At 29.3% G+C, this 25,943-nt stretch overlaps 5 protein-coding genes across 5 annotated transcripts; 4 read left to right on the top strand and 1 right to left on the bottom strand.

Annotated features, from left to right (window-relative positions):
• Positions 1 to 11,621: 11,621 nt before the first annotated feature.
• Positions 11,622 to 14,470, top strand: LOC124935770 (protein OPAQUE10-like). Its single transcript, XM_047476194.1, has 6 exons — positions 11,622 to 11,935; positions 12,004 to 12,095; positions 12,185 to 12,320; positions 13,147 to 13,278; positions 13,358 to 13,474; positions 13,844 to 14,470. Exons 1-6 carry the CDS (start codon positions 11,840 to 11,842, stop codon positions 14,456 to 14,458), a joined length of 1,188 nt encoding a protein of 395 aa, XP_047332150.1. The 5' UTR covers positions 11,622 to 11,839; the 3' UTR covers positions 14,459 to 14,470.
• Positions 14,471 to 14,503: 33 nt separating this feature from the next.
• Positions 14,504 to 15,156, top strand: LOC124935771. The gene is made up of 3 exons (XM_047476195.1): positions 14,504 to 14,697; positions 14,787 to 14,869; positions 14,934 to 15,156. Exons 1-3 carry the CDS (start codon positions 14,504 to 14,506, stop codon positions 15,056 to 15,058), a joined length of 402 nt encoding a protein of 133 aa, XP_047332151.1. The 3' UTR covers positions 15,059 to 15,156.
• A 1,646-nt stretch (positions 15,157 to 16,802) lies between these two features.
• Positions 16,803 to 18,602, top strand: LOC124933610 (DNA repair protein XRCC2 homolog). The gene is made up of 9 exons (XM_047474042.1): positions 16,803 to 17,100; positions 17,194 to 17,341; positions 17,422 to 17,555; positions 17,629 to 17,699; positions 17,782 to 17,844; positions 17,932 to 18,070; positions 18,138 to 18,174; positions 18,246 to 18,340; positions 18,433 to 18,602. Exons 1-9 carry the CDS (start codon positions 16,918 to 16,920, stop codon positions 18,454 to 18,456), a joined length of 894 nt encoding a protein of 297 aa, XP_047329998.1. The 5' UTR covers positions 16,803 to 16,917; the 3' UTR covers positions 18,457 to 18,602.
• Positions 18,603 to 20,919: 2,317 nt separating this feature from the next.
• LOC124933609 (protein PSK SIMULATOR 1-like) lies at positions 20,920 to 23,799 on the top strand. Its single transcript, XM_047474041.1, has 11 exons — positions 20,920 to 21,100; positions 21,175 to 21,368; positions 21,442 to 21,758; positions 21,851 to 21,943; positions 22,030 to 22,120; positions 22,468 to 22,546; positions 22,629 to 22,867; positions 22,960 to 23,076; positions 23,164 to 23,240; positions 23,315 to 23,359; positions 23,446 to 23,799. The coding sequence occupies exons 2-11, from the start codon at positions 21,204 to 21,206 to the stop codon at positions 23,606 to 23,608; spliced, it is 1,386 nt and encodes a 461-aa protein (XP_047329997.1). The 5' UTR covers positions 20,920 to 21,100; positions 21,175 to 21,203; the 3' UTR covers positions 23,609 to 23,799.
• On the bottom strand, positions 23,481 to 25,574 carry LOC124933607. The gene is made up of 3 exons (XM_047474039.1): positions 24,607 to 25,574; positions 24,004 to 24,519; positions 23,481 to 23,891 (listed from the first exon to the last, which is right to left on the bottom strand). The coding sequence occupies exons 1-3, from the start codon at positions 25,438 to 25,440 to the stop codon at positions 23,751 to 23,753; spliced, it is 1,491 nt and encodes a 496-aa protein (XP_047329995.1). The 5' UTR covers positions 25,441 to 25,574; the 3' UTR covers positions 23,481 to 23,750.
• Positions 25,575 to 25,943: the final 369 nt, after the last annotated feature.

Below are 25,943 nucleotides of genomic sequence, written 5' to 3'. Positions count from 1 at the left end.
CAAAAACACGCTTTTTCAAATTTTCAAATCAAATTTGGGTCGATTTAGTTTGAATTGATCAAATCTCTTTCGACAGAAAACTTATAAATCATCTAGGGATTGGTTTCAAATAAAGAAAACATAAAATTGAACCCTAAATATGATTAACCCGATCAAACTTGGAAAAATCCAATTTCAAATTACAAATCGAATTACAGTAGATCTGGAAGTTTACCCACGATTAGAGAAACTCCAATGATATGTAAGAAGCTTTCTAGAAGTCTGGATCAAAACTTGGATCACCGAAGTGAATTTTACAAAATTTTAGTTCGCCGGAATTTTCAAAATCTTTTATTTAAGCTGTAATGTTTGATGATTGTTTGATGGATTGAAAGAAGAATGCCTAGCGAGTATTTATACTCAGCTAGGTCAGTTATGGAGATCGAATTCAACTTCAATTTGTCTACTGAAATTATATCTTTCGAATTTAATTTTGTCTTCGACTAGGATTTAGGATTTGAATTCAAAATATAAGGTAATTGAAGGCGAGGTAAGACGTGCACGAGGGTGAAAAAATGAGAGTATAATGTTGAGTATCGGAGAAGATATGATTTCTAGAAGAATCATCTACGCGGCTTCCGGAGTTCGCGAAAACAAAGAACAAGATGACATCGTTTTATTAAACGGGAACACTTTGTTGCGTTCCGTTGGGCGTTGGGCGATCGGGATAACGGGGTTATCGATCATGTTAGTTGATCCGATGTGGATTGGTTGTGTGCGTACTTCTGTTACAGCGGGGTGCGTGTCGTGATCATTTCATCTAACATTGATATGAAGGCTCAAAATCCTACTGCAATAATTAAACACAATTTCAGCTACACATAATTATCATTTTATATTTCTAGTAAAAAGGTTATTTGAAATCAAATTTTTAACCATTTCTTTCATTTTTCTTCACCAAAAATTAAAAAAATATTTATTTTTGAAAACATAAAAAAAAAATTATGTTCGTTATTTTTATTATGGGTATTTTGAAATATTTATTTAATTACTTTAAGTCATAAATTATACATAATTTATGTTTAAAATCCCAATTAAATCATTTCAATCTTTTTTAGGTTTAATTTGGATAAAATAAATACAATATTTCAATTTCAAATTATTTTTAAATTTTTAATTAATTTTTCTATTAGATTTATTTATCTCAATAATTAACCATACTTTAATTTTTAATATAAATTAGGTTAGGTCAAATTTCATGCTTACAATAACAAATTAATAGAATTGTTTTTATCTCCAATTTAAAAAATTTGAGTGGGGAAAATATTTTATTAAATAATTTAATTAATTAATTTAATTTTTATTAAATAATAAATTAAAATTTTAAAACGGACTATCAAAATTTATTGAAAGATTATTTATAAAATAAATAATAAACAAATAATTACTAAAAGAAATGTAATTTAAGATTATATATTATATTTAACATTATTGTATAAATCTTTTTAAATTATTAGTTAATGTGTATAAATAAAATTATATCTTTATATTTTAACTATTAGGCTAAAATAAAAATATATATATATATATATATATATATATAATTCATCTAATTTTTTAAGATAACATAATTATTTATAAAATTTATATAAAAATAAATAATTACATTAAAAAATTGTTATTTAATGTAACACACAAAATTAACAATGTTTATATATATATATATATATATATGTTTAAAATAATAGGCAAATAAAATATAATTTTTTTTAAATAAATGTATATAAAATTGATATAATTTTTTAAAGATTACTACAGTATGTTATTATTTATAAAAAGATATATAATAAATTAATAATTATTATTTGAGGTTATATTTAAATTTGAATATGATTGTATAATATTTTTTAAATTAATAGTTATATGTGTATAGATAAAATCCATTTAAATATTTTAATTACAAATGAGAGAAAGAGATATTTAATTATTTTAATGAATTATTTAGTCACCTTCCTATATTTATATATTTAAAATAATAAGTTAAAATTAAATATAATAGAATTTATATAATTCATGTAATTGTTTTTCTTAATACAATTTCAATTTGAAGTAGATGCACACAAATAAGATAGGTATTGGTTAGTATGTTTTCCAAGTTGATACTTAATTGAATTTTGAGAATTTTCTGAAGACTATTTTTTTTTTCATTTTTTTTATAATATTAAGCAAACAAAAAAAATACAAATGAGTAGATACAACTATATATCTTTATTAGGTTTATCAAAATCATTTATTTTTTTATTGTTAGACCATCTTTATCCATGACCAAATAATGGGTCATGATCAGGGGCGGAGCCAGGATGAAAAATTACATAGGACTGACTCTAACTTGCATCTCAGATTTAACTTTCTATGTTCCGCTTTTTTTTCAATAAAATTTCCACGATTATTAGAAGATGGAAACTTGTCATGCCCTCTCAATGCACACGCTTGCAAAGTGAGCCACCGAGTGCTTTCAATAGTTGTTGTAAGCCGTAATTTGTTATTTTGTTTTTCATCTGAAGACTGTGCATTTAGTACTTTGTCAATATGACAAGGATATTCATTAGATTATCAAGATATTCAATTGCCCTATTATGTGGTGAAATATTATATCATATATGCATAACAAAAGAGCATTTATCCTCATCATTAACTCGTTTTCAATATTTGAATCCATCTATTGTAAATGTAGGTTTTTAGGGTTGCTTATGTTAAAACAAGAAACATGGGAAACAAAAAGCAGCATCTTTCAAAGGAGAGTATTCTAACCAAGTAAATTTCTTAAACCAATGACTTTGGAACCGTCGATTTTGATTTCCAAATTTGGTCGGCAGATACTCATTCTTAATAGGTTGATATGACCCCATCTTGATATAGGCTCGTCTAATTTCACCCCTTTGATTAAAAGGATATTTCCATATCGGAATACGTAATGTTGGATCAAGTTTAAGAGAACTTACATCAACATCAATTCTAGGAGATTTGTTAAATTCTTGAGTAGGGATATCAAATTCTTTATTTTAACTTGTTTATTAATATTAATTTATATTTTCTTATAAATTTTTGAAATAGTTTAAAATTAAGAAATATTTTCTTACAAATTTATATTTTACCCTTATAAATAATTTGTATTATTAATTATATTGAAATAAATAAAAAAATAAGTTAAAGGTGAGGCTAGGGTTTGATCACATGACCTTATATTCACATTTCAATAGCATAGCCAACTGGGCTAATATTCATATGTCCAACACATATATAAAAAAATTTCTTTTAGGATTTTAATTTAGGTGGGGCTGGAGCCTACCCTAGCCCATGGGTGGCTCCGCCCCTAGTCATGATGTTGGTCATGAATGATCATGTCAATTTATCGTGACCAAAGGTTTAGTCATTCCATGACCAAAACTAAAACCAAGTCATTGGATCTTTGTTTTTGTCATATGACAAAAATCACAACCAAGGTCATCTAATCAAATGCGACCATTTGTCAGCATTTGATTGGTTATCTAGATTTTCTTTATCTCTTATCTTTAAAACCCGGTTTTAATATTATTTATAATTTTTTTAAAAAAAAATTATATCAAAATTCATAATTTTTCGAGATCTATAAATAGAGACCACTCTTGCTATATTTCGGAGCACCAAAAAAATCACCATTTTCTCCATTTTTACTAATTATCCTCATTTGTTTACAATTGTCCATAATTAATATGTATAAAAATATTATTAGGTATAAAAATTATAAATTAAATATTATTATTATATTTAAAATTTATTATTTATTATTTTAATTTAAAAATAAAAATAATATTTTTTAGTTCATGATCAAGATTTAATTGGTCATTGATAAGCACAATGACCAAAATCTTGGTCATAAAACTGTTTTTATGATCATGACCATAACAAAAAAAAAATGGGTCATAGATAAGGATGCTCTTAGAGATAAACTTAAGAATTTTCTTATTAAATGGATACATATTTTTTATAAATCAAATATTAACAAAAGAAAAATATAATAAAATAAATCATTTATTGGGCAGTCCTATGGTGAGGCGAACTGCAAACCTTAATAGAATGGTCTAATATTTTAGACCCCTAATTTATAAATATTAAATAATTATTTTAAATAAATAAATTTAAAGTAATCAAAATTAAAAAATTAAGATAAAATCAAAATAATTAATTAAAATAATTATTGTAATAATTAATCATAATTAAAATAAATTAAGATAAAAAGTGTATTTATTTTATCTAAATTAATTAAAATGACTCAAATAAATTAAATAAATAAATTGAGATAAATTTTATATTCATTTAAATCCCAAATTAATTATTTATGGAGTCTAAAATTATAAAAATAAAATAAAATAAAATAAATATTTATGTCTATTTAAATATTTTATAGGTTAAAAATAAAATAAAATAAAATAAATCAGATTCAGTGCAACGTCAAGAAGAGTCCTTATTGAAATTCATAACGACATTTGGAGAGACATCTGGAGAGACGTTACTAATAGGAATGATAACATACTATGAGTTAGTGTTAACAATATCTCTAAAGGAACTTACGTCTATTTATGTATACAAATATATTAATTTTAAAATAAAAATAAATTTGCATCTCTTTATTCAAATAAATAATCTTTTAAATTAATTATTTCGAATTGATTTAAAACAAAGATTTTTTTTACAAATGGTAGTTTGATTATCTTTAAATCTAAAAGATTATTTAAATTTGATCAATAATTAATTTTAAAACATAAAAAATATGTATAAATACTTTTTAAAGACTTTTAGACACAAACCAATGTTAAAATTTCTTGAATCTCAAGCAGGGAAAAAGAATTTCGGGTGCTACAACACTATTAAACATTTAACCAATTAAACTATATTAATTTTATTAATTTAAACACAATACTATTTTATAATATTAAATATTTCAAAATAACATATACCAGATAAATAAAATATAAGAATAAATATTTTTTGGACTAATCCCAAACTTCACTCAAATTTCAAGAAAGATGAATAGGGCACCATATTTTATTGCTAAAAAAACTTTTTTTTATGATTTTTTATTGAGCATTTTCAAAGTGATTTGGTCAATATTTTATATAATTACTTGTAAATCTTGGATCTGCTTATTTTGACTTAAAAGATATTATGTTTTAGTGGTGCTAAATGGGTCCAAGTTTTAGTTTAAATATAGATGCGTATGTATTTCGCAATAATCACATTATTTATAAAAACAATCAATAATATATCAATTCAAAATAAATGTTTTTTTTATGAATAAATAAAAAAATCTCAAGTTTTTTCCTCTTTTCACTTAACATTTTTTTTTTATTGATTTGACTTTAGTTGTATTTTAATTTTTAAAAGTGCAGAGAGTGTGATACAATATTTGTTAATTTGATTTTTGCTGGGAAATAGTAAACTTTTTTATATTTTTCACTTGTTTTATAGTATTTATTTAAATAATTTTATTTGATAAATTAGTATGAAAAAATAGTATTTTTTAAAATATTAATATTTAATAAATTAATTGATTAAGAGATAAAATGAGGATATATTCTTCTATTTAAATAACTCCTAGGACTCTTTTAATCTCAAGTTTTTTTTAGAGTTTTAATAAATTTTGTTAAAAAAATTTGTTTGATAAACTATATTATTTTATATTTAAATTTTAATAAAAATAAAGTAAAAATATTTTAATGCATTGTTGTGTTAAATGTTAATTTAAATTGTTGTGTTTGATGTTAAAATATATAATAAAAGAAAACTAGAAGTGACAAAAGATTATTCTCTTTTGTTCAAAAATGGGCTCCACAAAAGATTCTCAAACAGTCTCCAACTCTTTTTACGTGGACTTATTTGGTTTGAATTATTAATCTTGCACAATTAAAAAAATCTTACATTTTAAAGAGAAAAAGTTAAATAAATAACATTTTACTTTAAAAATAACAAAACTATTTTCAAAAGTTTATTATATTTTTGAGCATACTAATTATATAATCTCAATAACAAAATTTTATGTCCATGCATTTATCTAAGTTTTATTTTTTATTTTTAATTTTTGTTTGTATGATCTTGTTTGAAAATGTTCTTTATATATTTATTTTTGTTTAAAATTGTTCATTTTAAATTTATTTTGGTTTGAATTTGTTCATTTTAATTAAATTTTGTTTGAATTTATAATATAAAATCTAAATCCATTTTAATGTTATAACTTATAACACCATTAATTTGTGTTGAAAATATGCATAACATATATGTGGTATATTTATTTTTTATTTTTTTAAGTTTTATTGGCGACAAATTTTCCACATTCGTATTTAGATAACTTTCTCAACTTCATTCTCAAATAACGATGCATCTCACATATGATAGGTTCCATTTCCAAACATGATATTGAAGAATAAGATGGCGACGATGTTGTTGTTCATTCGTTTTCTTCATATATATTTAGATATTGTGTGTTTGTGTTGTGTCCTTAAAATCATTTCTAAACAATAAAAAATATTGAAGTTGGAAAGATAAATATGTCTCTTAATCCGATCATACATGATTTACACTAAAAAACGGTTATATTTTTAGTGATAATGATTTGACAGTGATAATAAATGTTATTTGATTTGAAGACAAAGTGAGTTTGTTAATTAAAATAAGGCATAACCCAAATATGATAAACACAACATAGTTGGAGTTAAGTTTTTTATTTTATCTCATTTTTTAGCCTAGCGACAACAAGACGTGAATATCTTCAGCATCTCTAACGTCCTGAGTTTGAACTCGTTAGGTTAGCCTGCAAGTTTCGATAGCCTAATTAACTAGTTAAGTGTATTTGTGAGTTATGTGCTTAACCTACGAAAAATAGTCGCACTCCAAATGTGAAGCAGAACCCAATGTTAAAAAAAAAAAAGAGTTCTTCATTTTGTATGGCTTAAAAGGGTGGTTTCTCAATCTAACTTTATTTGTAGTTCAATTTCCCAAACTATCCTAGCTACTTGTTAAGTTATTATAAAAAATAATATAGTTTATTATTCAAACTCAAGTATCTTATTTATTTTTATTAATATTATATCTTACTATCAAATATATTTAAATAATTAATTTTATATAATAAATGATATCATCTCATAATATTTTTATAAATATTTACTTAAAAAATAATTAATTTAAAATATTTTAATAAGATATTTTCTTCAATCTTTCTCAAAATAATTTAATTTATTATTCAAAACTTAGTTATCTTATTTTCATTTAATTTAATTTATATTTTAATATTTTATTAATTTATAACTTATTATTAAATATATTATAAATTTAATTATTTTTATTATTTGTAGGTATATTTACATGTGTAAGCATGAAAATTTGACGCCCCAATTTATAATAATATTAATAATTTAATATAATAATTATAATTATAATTTTTTAATTTAAAATAATATTTTAAATTTTTTAATTCAAAATAATTCAAAAGAAGATGTTAAAATTAAATTAGGATTAATTATTGTGATAATTAAATCCTAATTACAAAAATTAATTAAAAAAATAATAATTTGGAATTAAAATATTGTATTTATATTTATTTTACCAAATTAAATTCAAAAAGAGTTTGAAATAATTTAATTGTGATTTTAAACATAAATTATGTATAATTTATGGCTTAAAATAATTAAATAAATACCCCAAAATATACTCAAAAAGAAAAAATATGTAAACAATTTTTATTATGTTTTCAAAATTATTTTTATGTAATAATTTGGTGAAGAAAAATACAAGACATAGTTAAAAGTTCAATTTAAAATAACTCTTTTATTAAAAATATAAATTGATGATCATGTGTGGTAAAAATTATCTTTAAACTTTGCAGCAGGATCCGTGGCCAGCAGATGAACACCTATGCCTCATCCAACGACTCAGACACGCCCACGTAACTGACTGTAATAGAGACAACGTGCACTTGGGCCGTAGCGGAACAAGCTCACACCTGTTAGTTAGGATGCTAACGGAACGTCAACAACCAACAGAACACAACTGCGCGTTTCATTTAAATTTTAAACAAAACGATGCCATTTTGTTCATCTTCTTCGGGAGGTCGGAGAATCGCGCCCGACATCGGCGACCTTCTAGAAGCTCTATCTTCTCCATCTTTCATCCTTATCCCTCCAAAATTCACCACGTGCACGTCTCTCCATCGTCTTCAATTACCCTAGGCTAAGAATTCAAACCCTACCCTAGAACTAGTTGGCGAAGACAAACATAAGTCAAATGATAAGGTTTCAGAAGCCAAATTCGATATGAATTCGACTTCGAAACTGACTTAGATTGAGTATAAATACTCCATAAATGTTCTTCTTCCAATCCATTGATCAAAATCCAATAATTACAGCATGTTTGAAGAATTTCGAAGAAGCTTCGGCGATTGGTTTTTGAAGAAATCATTCTGGCATTCTAAGCTTCGATCTAGAGCTCTAGAAAGCTTTATAAAGATTGTTGGAGTGTTCTCTAATCACTAATAAGCTTCCAGGCCTTCTATAATTCAAGTTGTGATTCAAAATTGGAATTTTGCAAGTTCGATCGGGTTGATCTTATTTAGGGCTCAATTTTATTCTTTCTATAGTCGAAATCAATCCCTAGATGATGTTCAAGCTTTCTATTGAAAAAGATTTCATCAATTCAATCCCAATAAAAAATTCCAAATTTGATTTGAAAATATGGAAAATTTAAAATTCGTGTTCTTGAGCTTTTAAGCTTGAATTTTGATTTAAATAGTTGTCTAACATTTTGTAAACGTGTTATGATGATTTTCAAATCATAAAACATGTATTCTAATAATTTTTTATCGAACTGGAAATTTTGAAATAAAAAGTTTAAATTTCAATTTTAAAATTTGTTACAGAGCTCACTTGATGTTCTTGTTTTGATCGTGTTCCATCGTAAACATCACTTCAAAGTTGTTGGAACAAAAATTAGGCCATGAGATTGCCTAATTCAAAAGATCCCAAATTTTCCCCTAAAAATCGTTTTGAAAAATCAATCGTCTTAGGGTTCGATTTTAGGATTAGGGGTTATGATCTCTACATCAAATGGAGTTGATAACAACTTACAAATCATGTTTTCATGATCTCTATCAAAATACACACTTTCAATTTTCATACCAAATGAAAAACATTCGGTATTCTTGGACTGAGTCTTGTAGGATCGAGAAGTAGGATCAAGAATCCTCGATCCTAACCGAGATGAAGGACCGAGACCAAGGACCCATGTTCTTGAGTTAGGACCGAGCCCTGGGACCAGTGTTCTTGAGCAAGGACTGAGAAATCCGACCGAGGGTTTTCACCTAGGACTAAGAGGTCTAACCTTGGACCGAGACTCCCATGACCTATGACCAAGAAATCAAGATTTGGGACCAAAACTCCCAAACCTAGGACCGAACGATCCGAGTTCAGGACCGACCCTCCCGAACCCAAAGGCCTAACCCTCCAGTCTTCCGACCGAGTGTCTCAATCCCCGATCGAGAGCTTCCTTAGTCTAGACCGATCCCATCCGGTCTCCGACTGGTAAAAACGGATCCAAGCCCTAGGACTCCGTTCCTAAGGCCTGTTTGGTTCCACTTTTCAAAATCCAAAATTATTTTTGTAATTTTGAAACCCCAATTCATTTTCAAATAATTCTGAGAGGTCATAAAATGATTTCAAAATATTTTCGGGATATTTCTCAAACAAATATTTTGACTAAGGCTCCGTTTGGAATTTATTTTTAAATTCTAATATTTTCTGATATTTTTCAAGTCTTGTACTCAATCTTAAATAACCGCAATCGCATGTACGCACTTCTAAATAATTTTGTACAATTATTTATGTAATCTAAATTTATCTTTGTTTAGGATCTCTGACTACTAGTTAAAGAAAATAAATGTTATAAACAAATATTTTGATAGCTAGACTTTTAAAAATTAAAACCATTTTCAACGAGCGCGAAGGATATACCGCGAAAGTTTTTTCTCGAGCGTAACCAAATAACGAACCTTTTAAGAAAATTCTGGTATAAAGTACGTTTATACACGTATATTTTACTAATTTTCTAAAATCATTTGACGACTTTGTTTTTAAATAAATAATCATTTCTTAAATTAATTATATTTAATTTAATTTAAACTGGATTTCAAATCAAATTGTCATTTGGTTACAACAAATCCCATATTATTATAATTTGAACAAAATTAATTATTTTTACATAATTAATTTTAAAAACAGTGTGGTACTGTCAAAATCTTTAAAAATAATGTAGTATTTTAAAAAGATGTCTGACACGCAAATTAATGTTAAAACCATCAAACTTCGAGGCACCCCGAATCCTCGTATTGCCACGTGTCATCCGACACGTTCTAAGCTACGGAACCAAGGATTTTCCCGGGGTTAAACATTATTAAATTATTATTTTTATACAATATAATTATTATCTTAACTTTAATTATAAATAGTTTATATTTTATTTGTGAAATTTTAAATTTTATATTAAATTATATTTATAAAGAGAAATAGTTGGAGATAGAATTTGAGTATGAAATGAGAGTGGAAATGATTGAAAAAACAATATATTTTTTTATTTTTTCAAATTTTTTCATTTTTTAAAGTCATTTCACAGTATTCTCTATTTCACTCTCTCTTCAAAATTCCCTCTTTCTCTCCTATATTCATAAAATTAATAATTTTGTAAAAAAACTAAAAAAAATAAACCTGTCAAGTTAAGTTAATTCAGAACTATCCTAAAATAGGATAATTATAATAATTTTTATTCATTACTAAGTTATTATATTTTAAAAATATTTTAAATTAATTATGTATGAAGTAAATGTTTATAAAAATAGTAATATTTATTATATTATAATATTAATATGGTAAGATCTCCACTAATTTTAAAATAAAATGTTTGTAATAATTTTATTAATTATTTGATTATTGGATTATAATTATTAAAATATTTTAAATTAATTATGTAATAAATAAATATTTTTAAAATATCAAGGGATGATAATAATATAATATATAGAAATAACAATTTAAATATATGAAAATATAAAAATTAAATTAAAATGTATTTATAATAAGATTAGGTGAGCTGGTGAGGGAATTTGGTGAGAGAATGACTTGGCATAATCTTCCCTTAAAAAAATCAAATAATTTCTCTCTTTTCTTTCTTTCCTCCCACTTTTACATTTTTCAACCATGGGTGGGTGATGCCAAGTCATTCTCTCACCAAATTCCATCTCTCTATCACTTCTCAATAAAAAAAATAAATAAGTTTGAATAGTAAATTAGATTATTTTGAGAAATTACCACTTAATTAAATTCGTTTTAAAAAAATATTTAAGAAATCAAAATTGAGATCTATAACTAGGATTAAAATAGATTTTGATTAGATCCATAATTATTAAACTCAATGATTAAATTGTTGATTATAATTTGAAAATGATTATTTGAAAATGGAGAGTTTGACTATTTATTATGGCCCTTTAAATTTTGTCTGATCCAAATACGGAAATGGACTTCAACCTGGCCACCACCCAAAAGTACAGGTAAGAAAAAGAGGTAAAAATTTTCAATCCACAAGAATGGCGGACAAATTTCAAAATCCCAAAATCTCAAGAATCGATGATGGCGATACATCTCTGTAGCTCATTCAATCGCCACGATTACTCTCTCTTATCCCTACACTTCTCACCTATCATAAATATGCATGGTTGATGACTTAATTCACTATATATCTCTCTAATTCACCCGCCGCCGGTTGCTGTATAACTAATCTGATGGGCCGTCGTCTCGAACTTCCTGCCGTTTCCGCCGATTCATCTCATTCTTCTGTTGAATCAAGTTTTCGGGAGCTAGACGATGTGTTCTTGCAGGTATTCTCACACTATCTTTTACTGTATTATATAATCAATGAACTTATTAGGTCAATTTTGATTTGCAGACTCAAACTAGAATATGGCTTGGAGAAGTCCTAGGTACGAGAATGGATGATCAAATCAACATTTCTGACCTACTTGCTGATGGAGAATTGCTGTATGTTTCTTAGATTTCATCTTAAATTAGTCTCTGTTTTTGTTTATGATCTGGTTTGATCGATCTTATTGGTATAAATTATAATACAGGTATAAACTCTCTAACGTAGTGTGGTCAATGTTGCTGGTGAAGTCTAAGGAGTTGAGAAACCACAAAAGTATATTTGGGAAGAGGATGAGTATTGGAAGTTATAGGCCGTATTCTAATGTTGACTCGTTTTTGAAGGTTTGCAAATCATATATTGTCTTATTTGATTTATCTGTTAATCTGATTGATGTGGTTTTCGACACTATTTGTATATTATATAGTCTTGTTTCTTCCTTCCGAATTTCGTAGATGAATGCTGCAAATGTATACTTTTATAAAATTGAGAAGATTTTGATATGATTTAACTCTTCGATCATCATACATATTATTTAGGTTGGATCAAATTTCAACAGTATAGGAGTATTCAAACAGAAGATTTTCTAGTGTTTCTCTTTCTTTTCAGCACATTTGATATGAAACATCTTTTAGCGATTTAAACCTACTAACCTTATACTTCATCATGATCCCGTTAATGCAAATAAGGTAAATTGGTGTTAGGCACCATCTTTTAGGAGCAAACAAGTTTCACCTTTGTTTCTGATTACATCCCATGTTTTAGAAGTAAAGAATTTGTTCCCATTTATGTTATATACTACAACTGTCTCTCATGCTTCGATTTGTATTCATGGAAAGTACGTTTTGAAGAATCTTCTTCATTCAAATTTCCTTCCAAAATGTCTGAAATATTTGTTTATCTGTATTGATGCCTTAGATTTCTTTATGTGAGCTCTGATTTCAGCATCATAGGTCCTTCCTCAAACCAAGGATCATTCCAAAAGAAGTGTCTATGCATTACATAAAAAAAATGTATTTGCAATCATTGAATATCGATATGTTACTTTCTTTGTTAAAGTTGGTATGAATCCATCTAAACCAAAAGGAATCTTGCTTCTTTGCAATTACCCAAACTTTGCAAGCATTGAACTCTCTTTGTTTTAGTGTTGATTTGAAATTGATGTTGCAGATATGCAAAATTCTGGGTTTGAAAAGCATTGACCTATTCTCCCCATCAGATGTTGTTGAGAAAAAGAACACCAGAAAAGTTTGTATGTGCATACGTTCACTCTCAAAGAAAGCCAGGTCTAAGCAGTTAAACGTAAGCTTAGCAAGAACCACAGTTACATTTCCTTTTGACATTGTATATGCAGTCGTTAATGTCGTTACTCTTTTACTAGGTTCCTGATTTCGAAAAGGTTACGTCTGCTGTTTCAATGTCTACTGATATGGTAGGCTGCCTTCGCCGGAGCTGGGAAATTTCTCCATCTAAACATGTTAAAACAAAGAATGGCAAGGTATTATATGATATGTAGTTTTACTTATTCCTTTGTATCTGATTGAAATGGAATACCATAACTGATCACTTTATCTAAAGTATTAAGTACTTATTTTGAATTTTGTCCATTTGATAACTTTTATCCAAGTAACTTCACTTAATTATTTTGATTAAACTCAAATTAAGCTAGAAAGTCGAGCTGAATTCGGTAAGCTGAGAAGTACTTAACTCGGTAATATAGTAAGAGCGTATAAAATGTAATTTTAACCATGTAAACTAATCAAATTACGTTACTATAAGGGTAAAGTAGTCTTTTAGTATTTTCCTGACATTTAGTTTCACATATTAGCGAATCAACTTATATATCAAAATTTTGATGTCATTGTAGATCAAGTTTGGTGTTAAACATGGCATGAAAGGATCCGATGAAGCAGAAAGCAGTGACTATACGCGAATATCGTCTCAATCAACGAGCTGTTCTTACGATTCCGATTTGGTGGAAATTTCAGACTCTGAAAGCTCGCCCGAAGTTTCTTCGAAGCTCAATTCACATGATGATGACACCCCTGAAAAGATTTACGATTCAAAAGGGTTGGCATTTTCGGATCTAATTGCCTTTGGAAAGGATGACCATTTTCTGTTTGACGGAGAAAACATAATGTTTGATTCCCTCTTCAAATCAGAATCTCTAGGCTCTAACTTCTCTAACAAAAAAGGTTCTCAAAATGGCGACGAATTTGATGATGTGGAAGTTTCCTCTGTGGCAAGCATGAGCTCGGTTGTAGGTCGAGTACTGAATCTGGATTCTGATGACCAATTTGACATCATGGATGATGTACGAAGTGTGAATAATTCGTCATCATGGGATGATGATATTAACGAAATTTTGAGCAACCCAAACTTTGTCCAGATGGAAGATGATGGCATTATGGACGAGATGGGACATAATAATGAACAAGGCAAACATCCTTCTCTATTAAAAAAAGTTGTTTCTCTGGATTAATTTCCCTTATTATTATTAGATAGAAGTTGATTCAATGCAGGTGAAATGGGAAAGAGAGAATCAGTCGAGTTTAATGGAGATAACCCAACCGAACTTGTGCAGTCGAGTTCAATGCAGGAAGAAGATGAAGAAGCAGTTGCTAAGGTTTTGCCAAAGATTGAGAAGAAGATACTCTTGAAAAGAGTTGCCAAAGGAACTGCTGCTCTTGGCATGTTTATTCTAGTCCTCCATCACTTAAGGCAAGTTGCTTTCTTAAAAAGAAAAAAGTATTTGAGCTATCGGTTTCATTACACTTGTTATTGATTGCAATTGGCTCGTCAAACTGCAGGAGAAATGGAAGAAAGAAGACGGGTGAGGTGAAATGGCGATCTGGGATCGATTGTAGAGAAAACGAGAAGCAGAAAGCTAAAGGTAGCGGGGCTGCTTATCCAGCTGAAAGACTTGACATTTGATGTTTATTTGATGTTTGTAACAGGCAATAGCTCGCAGGATTTAGTTTCGGTTTTGGCTCGTTTATGTAGACTCGGGTCACTCGGGGGAGCTTGTTCATGTACAATGATAGACTTATGCTGTTTTATTATGAGGCATATAGAAGGGTAGAAGAAAGACTTGGTGCCTTTTGTTGTGCTATAGGTGAAATAATAACATTGCAACTTCCTTATAGTATAAATCATTGTCAATTGATCATTTGCTTCTTTAATATCTTTTTAACCATTGAATTAAATAACATAATACATTTTATAGAAAATCAGCTTAATCATTTGTAATAATCTTTTGTGATTAAATAATTGTAATACTTCATAATAGCTATATAGAATCAAGGTAATACCCACATTATTTGTAACAACCAAATGAAATAGACAAAATTAGTGTCTTGGGTTGACTTAGTAATTAACAAAGATATTGATTTGTCTCAATACAATAAGCTCATGAGCTAACATTTAGTTATCAAATATGCATGTTCGCCTCAATAGTTTTTCAATAATTTGTCACCATCAATAATAAAACAATAAAATGTTTGAGTGTAAATGAGAATGAATAACTCGTCGTAAATCAATTCGCGGTCACATAAATAAACAATTTTAAGTGATTAAACGATATAAACATAAATAAACATGCTAAGGTTTTGATCATGGTGAACATATCTAATGTTATGACATGAATTGTCTTTCCTGTGGGATAATGTTATAACTTGTTTGTTGAGTTGTTTCTTACGATTATTATTGAGAGAAGTTGTAGGAGTTCAAAATTTCTTTAAAAAAAGTTGTTCGTTGGCTCGAGGTTTATTCACAGTAGAATTTTGACGGAAGAAAAATGTATGAAAAATGGTGTATTATGATTAGTAGAATGTACTTTATGGAGGTTAAATCGATGTCTCGCCTTCTTCTGTATTGTATTGTTGTCGGATACTCGGATGACGGGTATTTTGAGTCTTTTTTGAAGAATGACTGAAATCAAGTGGTTGATGCCTAAATCTCTTAACAGTTGTTGTTGGGAGGTTTCAATTGACTCAACAAATATGATAACTAAATCTTTATGTTACTATCCCTATTTTTAGATCATTTAAGCAAAATAAAAAGTTTATTGAATTTAAGATTAATTTCGTAATAATATTTTCAAAGTTTTTATGGTATTAGTAAAGGGGGATAATAATTTTTAAAAATGGCAAGAATTTGTGATTTTACCTAAACACCTTTAGCTTCTAAACAAACTCTAATGAGTTTAAATTAAATTTATTAACTTCAAATTTTATAAATTTATAAATAATTTGAATTTTATACTATATTAAAGTAAATTTATATTTATAAATAAATAATAACTAAATGAATCTATGTAATTAATTTAGTAAATATAGTTGTTTATAATGTTATTTATTATTATTATTTAATTAATTTATACTTAATTATATATTTGTTTTTGAAAATGCTGTAGGTATAAAAATAGTTAATTATATATGAGAAATGATTAGGTGAGGGAATTTGGTGAGGGAATTTGGTGAGGGAATGACGTGACATAATTTTATTTGATGAAAAAATCAAATAATTTCCCTCTTTTCTCTCTTTCCTCCCACTTTTACATTTTCCAACTAATGAAGGTAATGCCACGTCATTTCCTCACCAAATTCCCTCACTCTATCACTCCCCATTATATATATATATATATAATATTAATATTCTTATAAAATAAGAAGTGAAGTTTTGATTTTACTTAGTTTATAATTGAATAACTATTTTAAAATAAACTTTCAGATTTTTATACTTCTTTTTTTATTTGATTTTTATTAAATTAATGCCAAATTATAATATAAAGTAAGAAATTAGAAAAACAGTGGCTAAAATTGTAAGTAGTTGTTTGACTTGTTTCCACCCACTTCATAGCCTTCCCGCCCTTCTGCCGCCGGAGAGCCACTCCGACGACCGAGAGATGGACGGTGACTGATCGGAAAACGTGCATCGATAATGGCTGGAGAAGTAGAAGAATGGATACGAGGAGATGAAACTGCATTGAAAATGCTAACGAGGGTTCAAAGGGAGCGACCTCTGTTACTCTTACCCCCACTTCACAAAGTTCCTCTCCGTCTCGGAAACATAGTTGAAATCGCCGGCCCATCTCCTTCTTCCAAAACCCAGATTCTCTTACAGGTTTCTCTTTCCGGATTGATACATCTATGATGGAATTAGGTTTTGTAGATATGATAACATGTTTTAGTTATTGCTATAATGGTGTAAATGTAGGCTGCTATCAATTGTATACTTCCTAAGGAATGGAAAGGTGTTAGCTATGGTGGGTTAGGTCATCTTGTGATCTTCTTTGATTTGGACTGTCGTTTTGATGTTTTACGTTTGTCACAATTGTTGAAGTATCAAATTATGAAAGCAAATGGTAAGCTACCCACCTCTAGAAAACATATTTAGTCTCATTTTTTCGAGTAATGTTGATGTTTTAGCTTAAATTGTTTTTAGGGTTGAGAAATGTTAAAGAAGAAGATCCCATTTCAAGCTCCAAGATGAATGATAAAGAATTGTTTGATTCATGCATGAGAAGGTTTTTGTATATGCGTTGTTACAGTAGTTCAGAATTCCTTGCTTCTCTTAAGGTCGGTTATTCAGTCATTTAGGTTTTCTTCTTCTCGTTGATCGTTCGATACTTCATTTGTTCTTCTAAAACAGACAGTGCAATATCAAGTTCAGAAGGAAAGAGATAAACATGGTCATGATGTTAAGTTTCTTATGATTGATAGGTCTGAAGTAAACTTATATTTACCTTTTAGTGATGAACTTAACCAACTTTCAAGTAAAATTATCTTTCGATTCTTGTTGCAGTATTGGTGCTTTTTATTGGATAGATCGAGCTTCAACATCTTTGCCGGTAATAGACATTAACAGGTCCATAAAAAAATGTTTTTCATTCTCGAAATTGTAAATTTTCTCTAGTTATGAGTCATGACAGATAGAATCTCGTTTTTACTTCAGGAAACGTCGTTCTCTTCAAACTGTTTCTGAAAGTATAGTTCAGGAGATAAGGAAACTTCTTGTTGTTAATCCCATGCTTGTTTTGGCTACAAAGACAACTAGTTTAGGATACCGAGAAACAATGCCTTCAATTTGGCAGGTAATTTTTAGAAACTCTGTTGAAACTTTTTTATTTGAAAAATGATGACCTGTTTTGGTTGATGCAGTCTTTTGTCACACACCGAGTATTTGTTCGAGATTCAGGTTTGTTCAGGTTATTGTTATATCGTTTTTTTTAAGGTTGTTTCGTCCATGATGATTTTGCCTCGTTCCAGATCATGTTAGCAATAGTAGAAACTGCAGATCGTATCGTTTGGAATGGTTGTTGCCTGCAGTAAGCAGCTCAACAGTAGAGTTTTTAGTTACAGATGTAAGATTTACAATCAAATTGGATTTAGTTTTGTTTTTCGGCGTTTAAATTAATATCTGGTTGACTCATTGCGTATTTTCTTGATACTGCAGGCTGGTATTGTAGTTATTTCATGAATATTATAAATAGAAATCTGCTTTCAGTCTTTATGAGGAGAAGAAGATGAAGGTACTGTGCCAAACTTTGCATTTTTATTCTAGAGGAATACAATTGGATTGGAATTATGTGGTAAATTACAATTAAAAATTGCATCCGTAGCTCTCGAAATAGTTCAGATAGATACACACAAGTATGTAGACATTTTGGTATCGAGAGAAAAAAGGAGGATTGAAACGAAATCGCGAAAGTTCATCAAAGAAAGTACTCACCTTTGAATATTAGTGGAATTTTCATTTTGTATGAAGAAATCGTGAAAGTTGATAGAAGAAAGTACTCGAAAACAGAAGCCTTTGAACATTAGTGGAATTTTCATTTTGTATGAAGAAATCGTTAAAGTTGATGGAAGAAAGTACTCACTTTAATGGAAGAAAGTACTCGAAAAACAGAATTCTTTGAACATTAGTGGAATTTTTGATTTTGTATGAAGAAGGGTGGATGGTGAATGAATTATATATAGTAACAAAAAAGAACTTTTGTCACATTTTAAATTTTAAGCTAAAAGTATTGTAGTATATTATTTTATTTTTTATTTTTTATTTATTTAGTATCCTTACAATAGTTGACCCTTACTTCATGAATTTGAAATATTTGGTCTATTTAAAGTTAGCATGTAAAATTAGAAACATATTTACCGGCGGTGTTTGATAACTTAACTTATCACTTAATTTAATATATTAAGAACTTATTTAAAATAAGCCTGTTTGATAACACATTTTTATAACCACTTATTTTTATAGACTTCAGTGGAAACAGGTTAAAAATAATAAGCTAAAATAGGAAGCTTATTTTAAAAGTCAAAAAATTACTAAACACGGAACTTTAAAAATAAAAATGCAAAAGACCTCTTTACCCTTTGAATTTTAATAAAATTACCTACTATATAAAATGAATTATTAGGTTTATCTTTCATTATGTTTATCTTTCTTCTCTATCTTCTCTCTCGACTCACGGCGCACAACAGAAGAGTTTCTTCATTGCAATTCGTCAAAGGTAGAGAGAAGCAGGAACAAGATCAGCAAGCGACGGAGGGAGATCTGGGCTTGATTGAGCTTAGGAAAGCGTCGGAGGGAGAAAAGTTTATATTAGGGCTAATTGATTATTGATCTACCGATCTATCATTTAGATGTCTTTTAACATTTTTTTGTCATTTTTTTTTTTAATTTTTCAGGAATATTTACAAAATATTAATGTTGAATACTTCAACCTATCATAACTATGTTTATTATGAAAAATAAATAAAAATAAACCTAAAATTTTAAAAAATATATATATTTATTTATTTATGATAAAATATTTGTTATATTATAAATTTACAGATTGTTTACCAGTACTGGAAACTAATAGGGTATTTAATAATATTGTATCACTTAATGTTGCCATCTAAGAATCATCTCTTCAAATTAAATTGTCATTCAAGAATTTTTACACTCCAAGTGATCTAGGTTAATCTAATAATTTAAATGAGAATAGTTTATTTAAGATCTTTTTTAGGTTCATTTCTCATTCAAAAATGATTTTATAATAATATGACTGCCAGTCATAGTCTTGTTATTCAAATAAAATAAAAAGACTAGGATCTCAAATTATTAAAAAAAACAAAATCTAAATGACATACTTAGTGCAAGTTTTGACGTATGTAAAGTGCTAAGAATGAAATAATTATTTAATTCATTTGATGTTACACATAAAAAGTTAATTATTAAACAATATAAAATAATATTTATAAAATAAAAATAATAAATAATAAATAATAAATAATTTAGATATAATTTGTCATTAAAAAATAAAATTTAAAGTGGTTTCACGAACTAAATTAAGAATTAAATATTAGATTTTAATTAGAGTTCGTTTCATAATAAAGTTTTGTTTTTGGTAGGATGATCATGTGAGTTACAATTTGTTTACTAAGATGATTCTATCAAGTTTTGGTTTTTTTGGATAAAACGTTATTTAATATAGAATTCCTACTAATGAAATATGGGAATGTCACGAAGACTGTTGAATAAATAACTCACTTATTTTTACATTATTAAGATGTGACTAATAAATGAAGTTTTTTTTGTGTGTGAAATATTACTTCGATTAATTAGATAATGCTCGGATAGTTACTTATAAGTTTGAATTGATGTGACTGATGTGACATTCTACATAGTTGGGTACAATCCCGATTATTTTTTGGTGAAATATCTGGTTAGAAAAAAATCGTCGAACTTTCAATATTGGTAGTCGTCCGATGCATATTAATCATAGTGATATTATTACGACGCTTTTTTAGATTCGTTTCGGAGATCCAATATAGTCCCGTTGAGGGAGTTAATCGTTCTTATCGAGTATTTACGAGTCCAGCATGATTTTTTTAATGTTTAAAGAAAACAAAGGAAAGGTCAACTAATTTCCCGCGAAATATTAAAAAGAAAAGAATGAATGGTCATAGGCGTCCAGAAGCATAGTTGTTGGTCTTCCTTCCCCACTGTGGAAGCTGACGTGATTTGCGTTTTCTTCTTTGACTCTCATCTCTTCTCGCCGATCAAAACCATCTCAACCTGCCGGAGAATCGCCGGCCTTCTCTGTCGCCGTTGTTGAATTCCGATCATACTTCAGGTATTCACTTCAACTCATTTTCCACTTTTTGTCAGCAGTTTATTCACTTCCACATCCTGTTTATCTTTGATTAGATTGCGTTTCCGAAATTCTCATTTGAAAAATGGGGAACAATCATTCAAATAAAGCTAGCCCTAATGCGCAGCAACCTCCGTTTGCTTTAGTGAATGAAACTGAAGATGAATTCTACGATGGAATTCCAATTATGCCAAAGTCTCTATTTCAGAAATCTAAATCATCTAGGTCTACTCAAGCTGCAGTCTCTAGAGTAAGTTATTTTAAAAATTCATCTTCCCCTGTTAAGTCTTTATTCCTTTACAGTTATTTAGTTATCCTTGTAGGTTGCAGGAGTGAGTTCGCGTATAGGAAAAGCTGGAATTGGAAAAGCTGTTGATGTTTTGGATGCATTAGGAAGTAGTATGACTGGTTTGAGTTCAACAAATGGATTTGGTTCTGGAACAGCTAACAAAGGCGATGAACTCAAAATCTTGGCTTTTGAAGTAGCTAATACGATTGTTAAGGGTTCACTTCTTATGCAATCTTTGTCGAAACAAAATATAACACAGTTGAAGGAAGTTGTCCTTCCTTCTGAAGGAATGCAACAGTTAGTTTCGGAAGATATGGATGAACTCTTTACAATTGTTGCCATTGATAAGAGGTTTTTGCTGCATCTAATAAGTCAAATATATCTTGCAATCTTTTTGTGTTTTATAGGAATTGATTCTTACTGGTTGTTTTTGTGTGTGAAAGGGATGAATTGAAGATCTTTATGGGAGAGGTGGTTCGTTTTGGAAACCGGTCTAAAGCTTCTGAATGGCACAATCTGGATATTTACTTTGAAAAGTAAGTTCTTTTGCTTGATTGATGAGGAAGAACACCATTCTTATTTTGTTTGCTCTTTCCTTTTGTTTTTCTTATGTTTGTCACAGACGCAGCAGAGATGAGAACATTAATGAAAAGTTGAAAGAGGAAGCAGAATTGATTAGACAACAATTAATATCCTTGGTTCAATTTACAATTGTGAGTATTGTTCTTCTTTTGGTCATTTGGCTATGCTTGATTAGGGTTGAATTGGCAATTAGAATTGATGGTTCAATTCCAAATCATTTGTTTGTTTGAACTTTGACGACTTAAAATATGCAATTGAATTTGAATTACAGTTCTAATGCAATTGTATGAATATGATATTTCATGTTTCAATTCTATTATTCTGAGAGTTCATTAATGTTGGGGTCGAATCAGGTTTCCAAAATAAAAAAAGGGGTTTCAGTTCCATCATTCCCACTTCAAAATTATATGATTTCTTCAAATATAATAATTATTTCCAATTATAAATGGTTTTGTATTAATATTTCCCGATGATGCAGGAGTTATATCATGAGATGGATATTTTGGACAAAATCGAGCAAAGTTACCAGCATAAAAGACTTGATTCGACTCGGAGAGGTAAAAAATGTTATTTCAGTTAAGATTCTCTTTTCATTTTTGCTAAGTATCATCCTTCACACATATATGCAAATTTCTACAGAACTAAAAGGCCAAATGAAGATTGTAAAAGGGTTAAAAAAGAAGTGTCTTTGGTCAAAAAGTTTGGAGGAGGTAATGGCAAAACTTGTTGATATCGGTTCATTCCTGATTCAAGAAATGAAGGAGGAATTTGGAGACTTGGGTATACTGGAAGAAGAAACACTAAAATATCAACAAAGATTGGGACCTTCAGGTCTTGCGTTACATTATGCTAACATCGTTTTGCAGATCGATGCAATCGTGAGTAACCCAATTTCTTATAAGCGAATTGATGAAATTTTGGCATAAATTGAAACTAGAAATAAACTAAAATTGTGTTGATTATTGATCAGGTTGCTCGATCTTACTCTGTTCCGGCAACTTTAAGGCATGTTTTGTATGAGAGTTTGCCGCCAAAAATGAAGTCATCTTTTAGATCAAAGCTTAAATCTTTCCAAGTCAAAGAAGACGTAATCTTCTGAAAATTTTCATTCAAGAAGATTAAAGTTTTTTAATAATCATCCATTAATCTTGTTCAACCTTTGTCTGGTTTGCAGCTCACTGTTTCTGAAATCAAATCGGAAATGGAGAAAACTTTGCACTGGCTAGTTCCCATTGCCATAAACACAGCCAAGTAAGATTAACCCGTTTGTTTAAATCTCTAACCGGGCTTCTTTTCTCTGATCGTTTGTAAATATTTTCAATCAGAGCTCACCACGGTTTTGGTTGGGTTGGAGAGTGGGCAAGTACCGGGTGAGCATACGAAATTCAGTTTTTTTTTTCTTCTATATAAAAATTATTCTGGAAAAAAAAGTAAAAACTTTCATCCACTCTAGCAGATCGGTTGGGAATAGAACGGTCAGTATGAATGAGGTGATCCGGATAGAGACTTTTCATTATGCAAACAAGGAGAATACAGAAGCATGTATTGTTGATCTTCTTGTATGGCTTAATCATTTGATAACCACATCAAAGAGTATTGCAGCCAAAGATCGACAATGATTCTACTTCAAAACCGAGCAATCTGAGATCTCTCTTGTAAGCCTAAAAAACGGTTACATATTATTGTTTGCTTTCTGATTGTAAATAGGATTCAATAATAACAGTGATCAATAAATTCATTTAAGTTCGATTGTAACTAAAACTAGACAACGGTTGGGGAATTCAGAATCACATCAAAGTCACTTAGAGTCCATTCAGCTGTTTCATCTTTGTGACTCACAAATACTTCAGTCCCCACATCGAGCGATGTCCATATCCGTTTTGCAGGTTTCGAATCCGGATCCTGCAAAAGAAAATATTTAATTATTTCATTCATTTGTCTAACTAAGCTCTTGTTAGACCATTTAGAAACACGGATCTTGATTGGGAGATAGTTGAGAAAAGTGTTAAAAGACCTGATAAAAGTAAAGTCTACTCGAAAGGCCGCCAACATCAAGCTCCCAAGTTCTAGCATCCCCAACCCAACCATCACCTTTTTTAGTCGGATAGCCATACTCAGCCCATATAGGATGAGGCAAAAGCTGAACAATTTCTTGAGCCTGAGGATTACTATAAGGATCACAAGTGCTATAAGGTTTCTCCAAGTACTTTCCATTTCCAGGTACACAATAGTAATGATAAGCCCCATAAGGAAATCGTGCAGTGTCGTTCCTGTAAATCTTGATATCGCTAGGTGTAATATGGTAAGGCGGGCAATTTTGCAGCCCGGTCGGGCTGCAAGTAGCTGGTGTCTCAGGGTTGATAATCATCTCGCTATATCGAGTCACGTCGGTTAGAACATCGCCATTGCATGGTGAACCGTCGTTTTTCCAACAACTTCCCATATCTATTAAGTAGAATTGACTCTTTGGCCCCCCTCCTTGTTTAATGTCCAATGTCAACTTCACTTTGAAGTTTGGCGACTCCGGTAACTGTAGAAGAAACAAACAGACATTAGTGTTGTTCAAAGTTCAAAAACTATTCATCAAAACCTAGATTAGGGTTTTGATTGAACTTACAGTTTTGAGCATTCCTCTAGTATCATAATGATAACCACCAGAAAAACCTTTAGTTGCATCAGCTCTTAAATACAACATCAACCATGGATACTTCTTAGAAGTCTTCAATTTATGATAAAAAACCCAACTCCCAATTCCAATCTTCTTCTCCCAAACAACCTCAAAGTAGGAGGTATCATTATTATTAACAATAATATCTGAACCCAAATCATAACTCCCCTTAAAACTTCCAATCATAGTATTAGTTTTCCTATCATACCTTGTTTGTTCATGATATAAATCTGGCTGGTTCATACATCCATTTCCAAAACAAGGAAACCTTCCTGGTTTAAAAGGAGAACCCTTCTTCCCATTTTCAGGACATAAACCAGAAGTTGAATCATAATTACCATTCTTCAACATAATCATCCAAAACTGCCATGGATTTTCTGAAGATTCTTTAACTTCACATAATGAAGCTAGATAAATCTCCTTCTCAACTGCATATAAGTCTGTATTGTTCATAGCTGATGAAGTTAATCCTGGAAATGACTGACCAACTCCAAGCTTGTTGATTTTTTCACTGATCTTGTGATTCAATGAATAATCTTCTGAAAGGTCGAAACAGTCGGCTGCTCTGGGACTACCCATGGAAGGAGCTTCTTCATGGCCGACTTCATTACAGAAGTTCCAAGCTTCGAATGCAATTCTTAAACCATCTCTTCTCATTCCTGGGTCTCCAACTGCAGACGCCATTGATGATATTTCATTGCTTAATTTGCCTATTCCTTCACAATGGAAGATCATAACATTCAAACAGAATGTTATTATAATAAGCTTAACACCCATCACCATTGTTGGAGAGATAATCTAGAACAGAGGATGGATGATGATGATGATGAAGAAGAAGTACAGTGTACATAAAAGCTTTCTCTGCCGGAGAGAGAGATTGGTGCTTAATGAAGAAGAAGAGGTAAAAAGATGGCCTTTTTTTATGATTTGTATAAAGACTATGTCTTTATCCATTTTTTTCACTCTAAGATCTTGTTTTTGTTTAAATATAACTATAAAAAAACCAAGATCAAACAAGACCTAAGTAGTCGTTAGCGTGTAAATCTCTTTAGTGTTTTGGGTAATTTAAAAAATTAATATGTTTTTTTTGGGAAGAGACTGTCTTTAATAAAATATTAATAGAAAGCTACAAACTTGGATCCCCAATATCTCATTAAACTACTTTTCCAAATCACATTCAATCTCTTAATAATTTTTAGTTCTATTTTTTTATGCTTGTATGTTGATGGGTTATTTGATATGAAGATTTTAGTTAGGTGAATAAAGATCCTAATCTTAAGAAATCC

The sequence above is a fragment of the Impatiens glandulifera genome, chromosome 4 (genome assembly GCF_907164915.1).
Source record: "Impatiens glandulifera chromosome 4, dImpGla2.1, whole genome shotgun sequence".
In the NCBI taxonomy this organism is placed as follows: Eukaryota; Viridiplantae; Streptophyta; class Magnoliopsida; order Ericales; family Balsaminaceae; genus Impatiens; species Impatiens glandulifera.
This window is presented reverse-complemented; position numbering and strand designations above follow the sequence as displayed.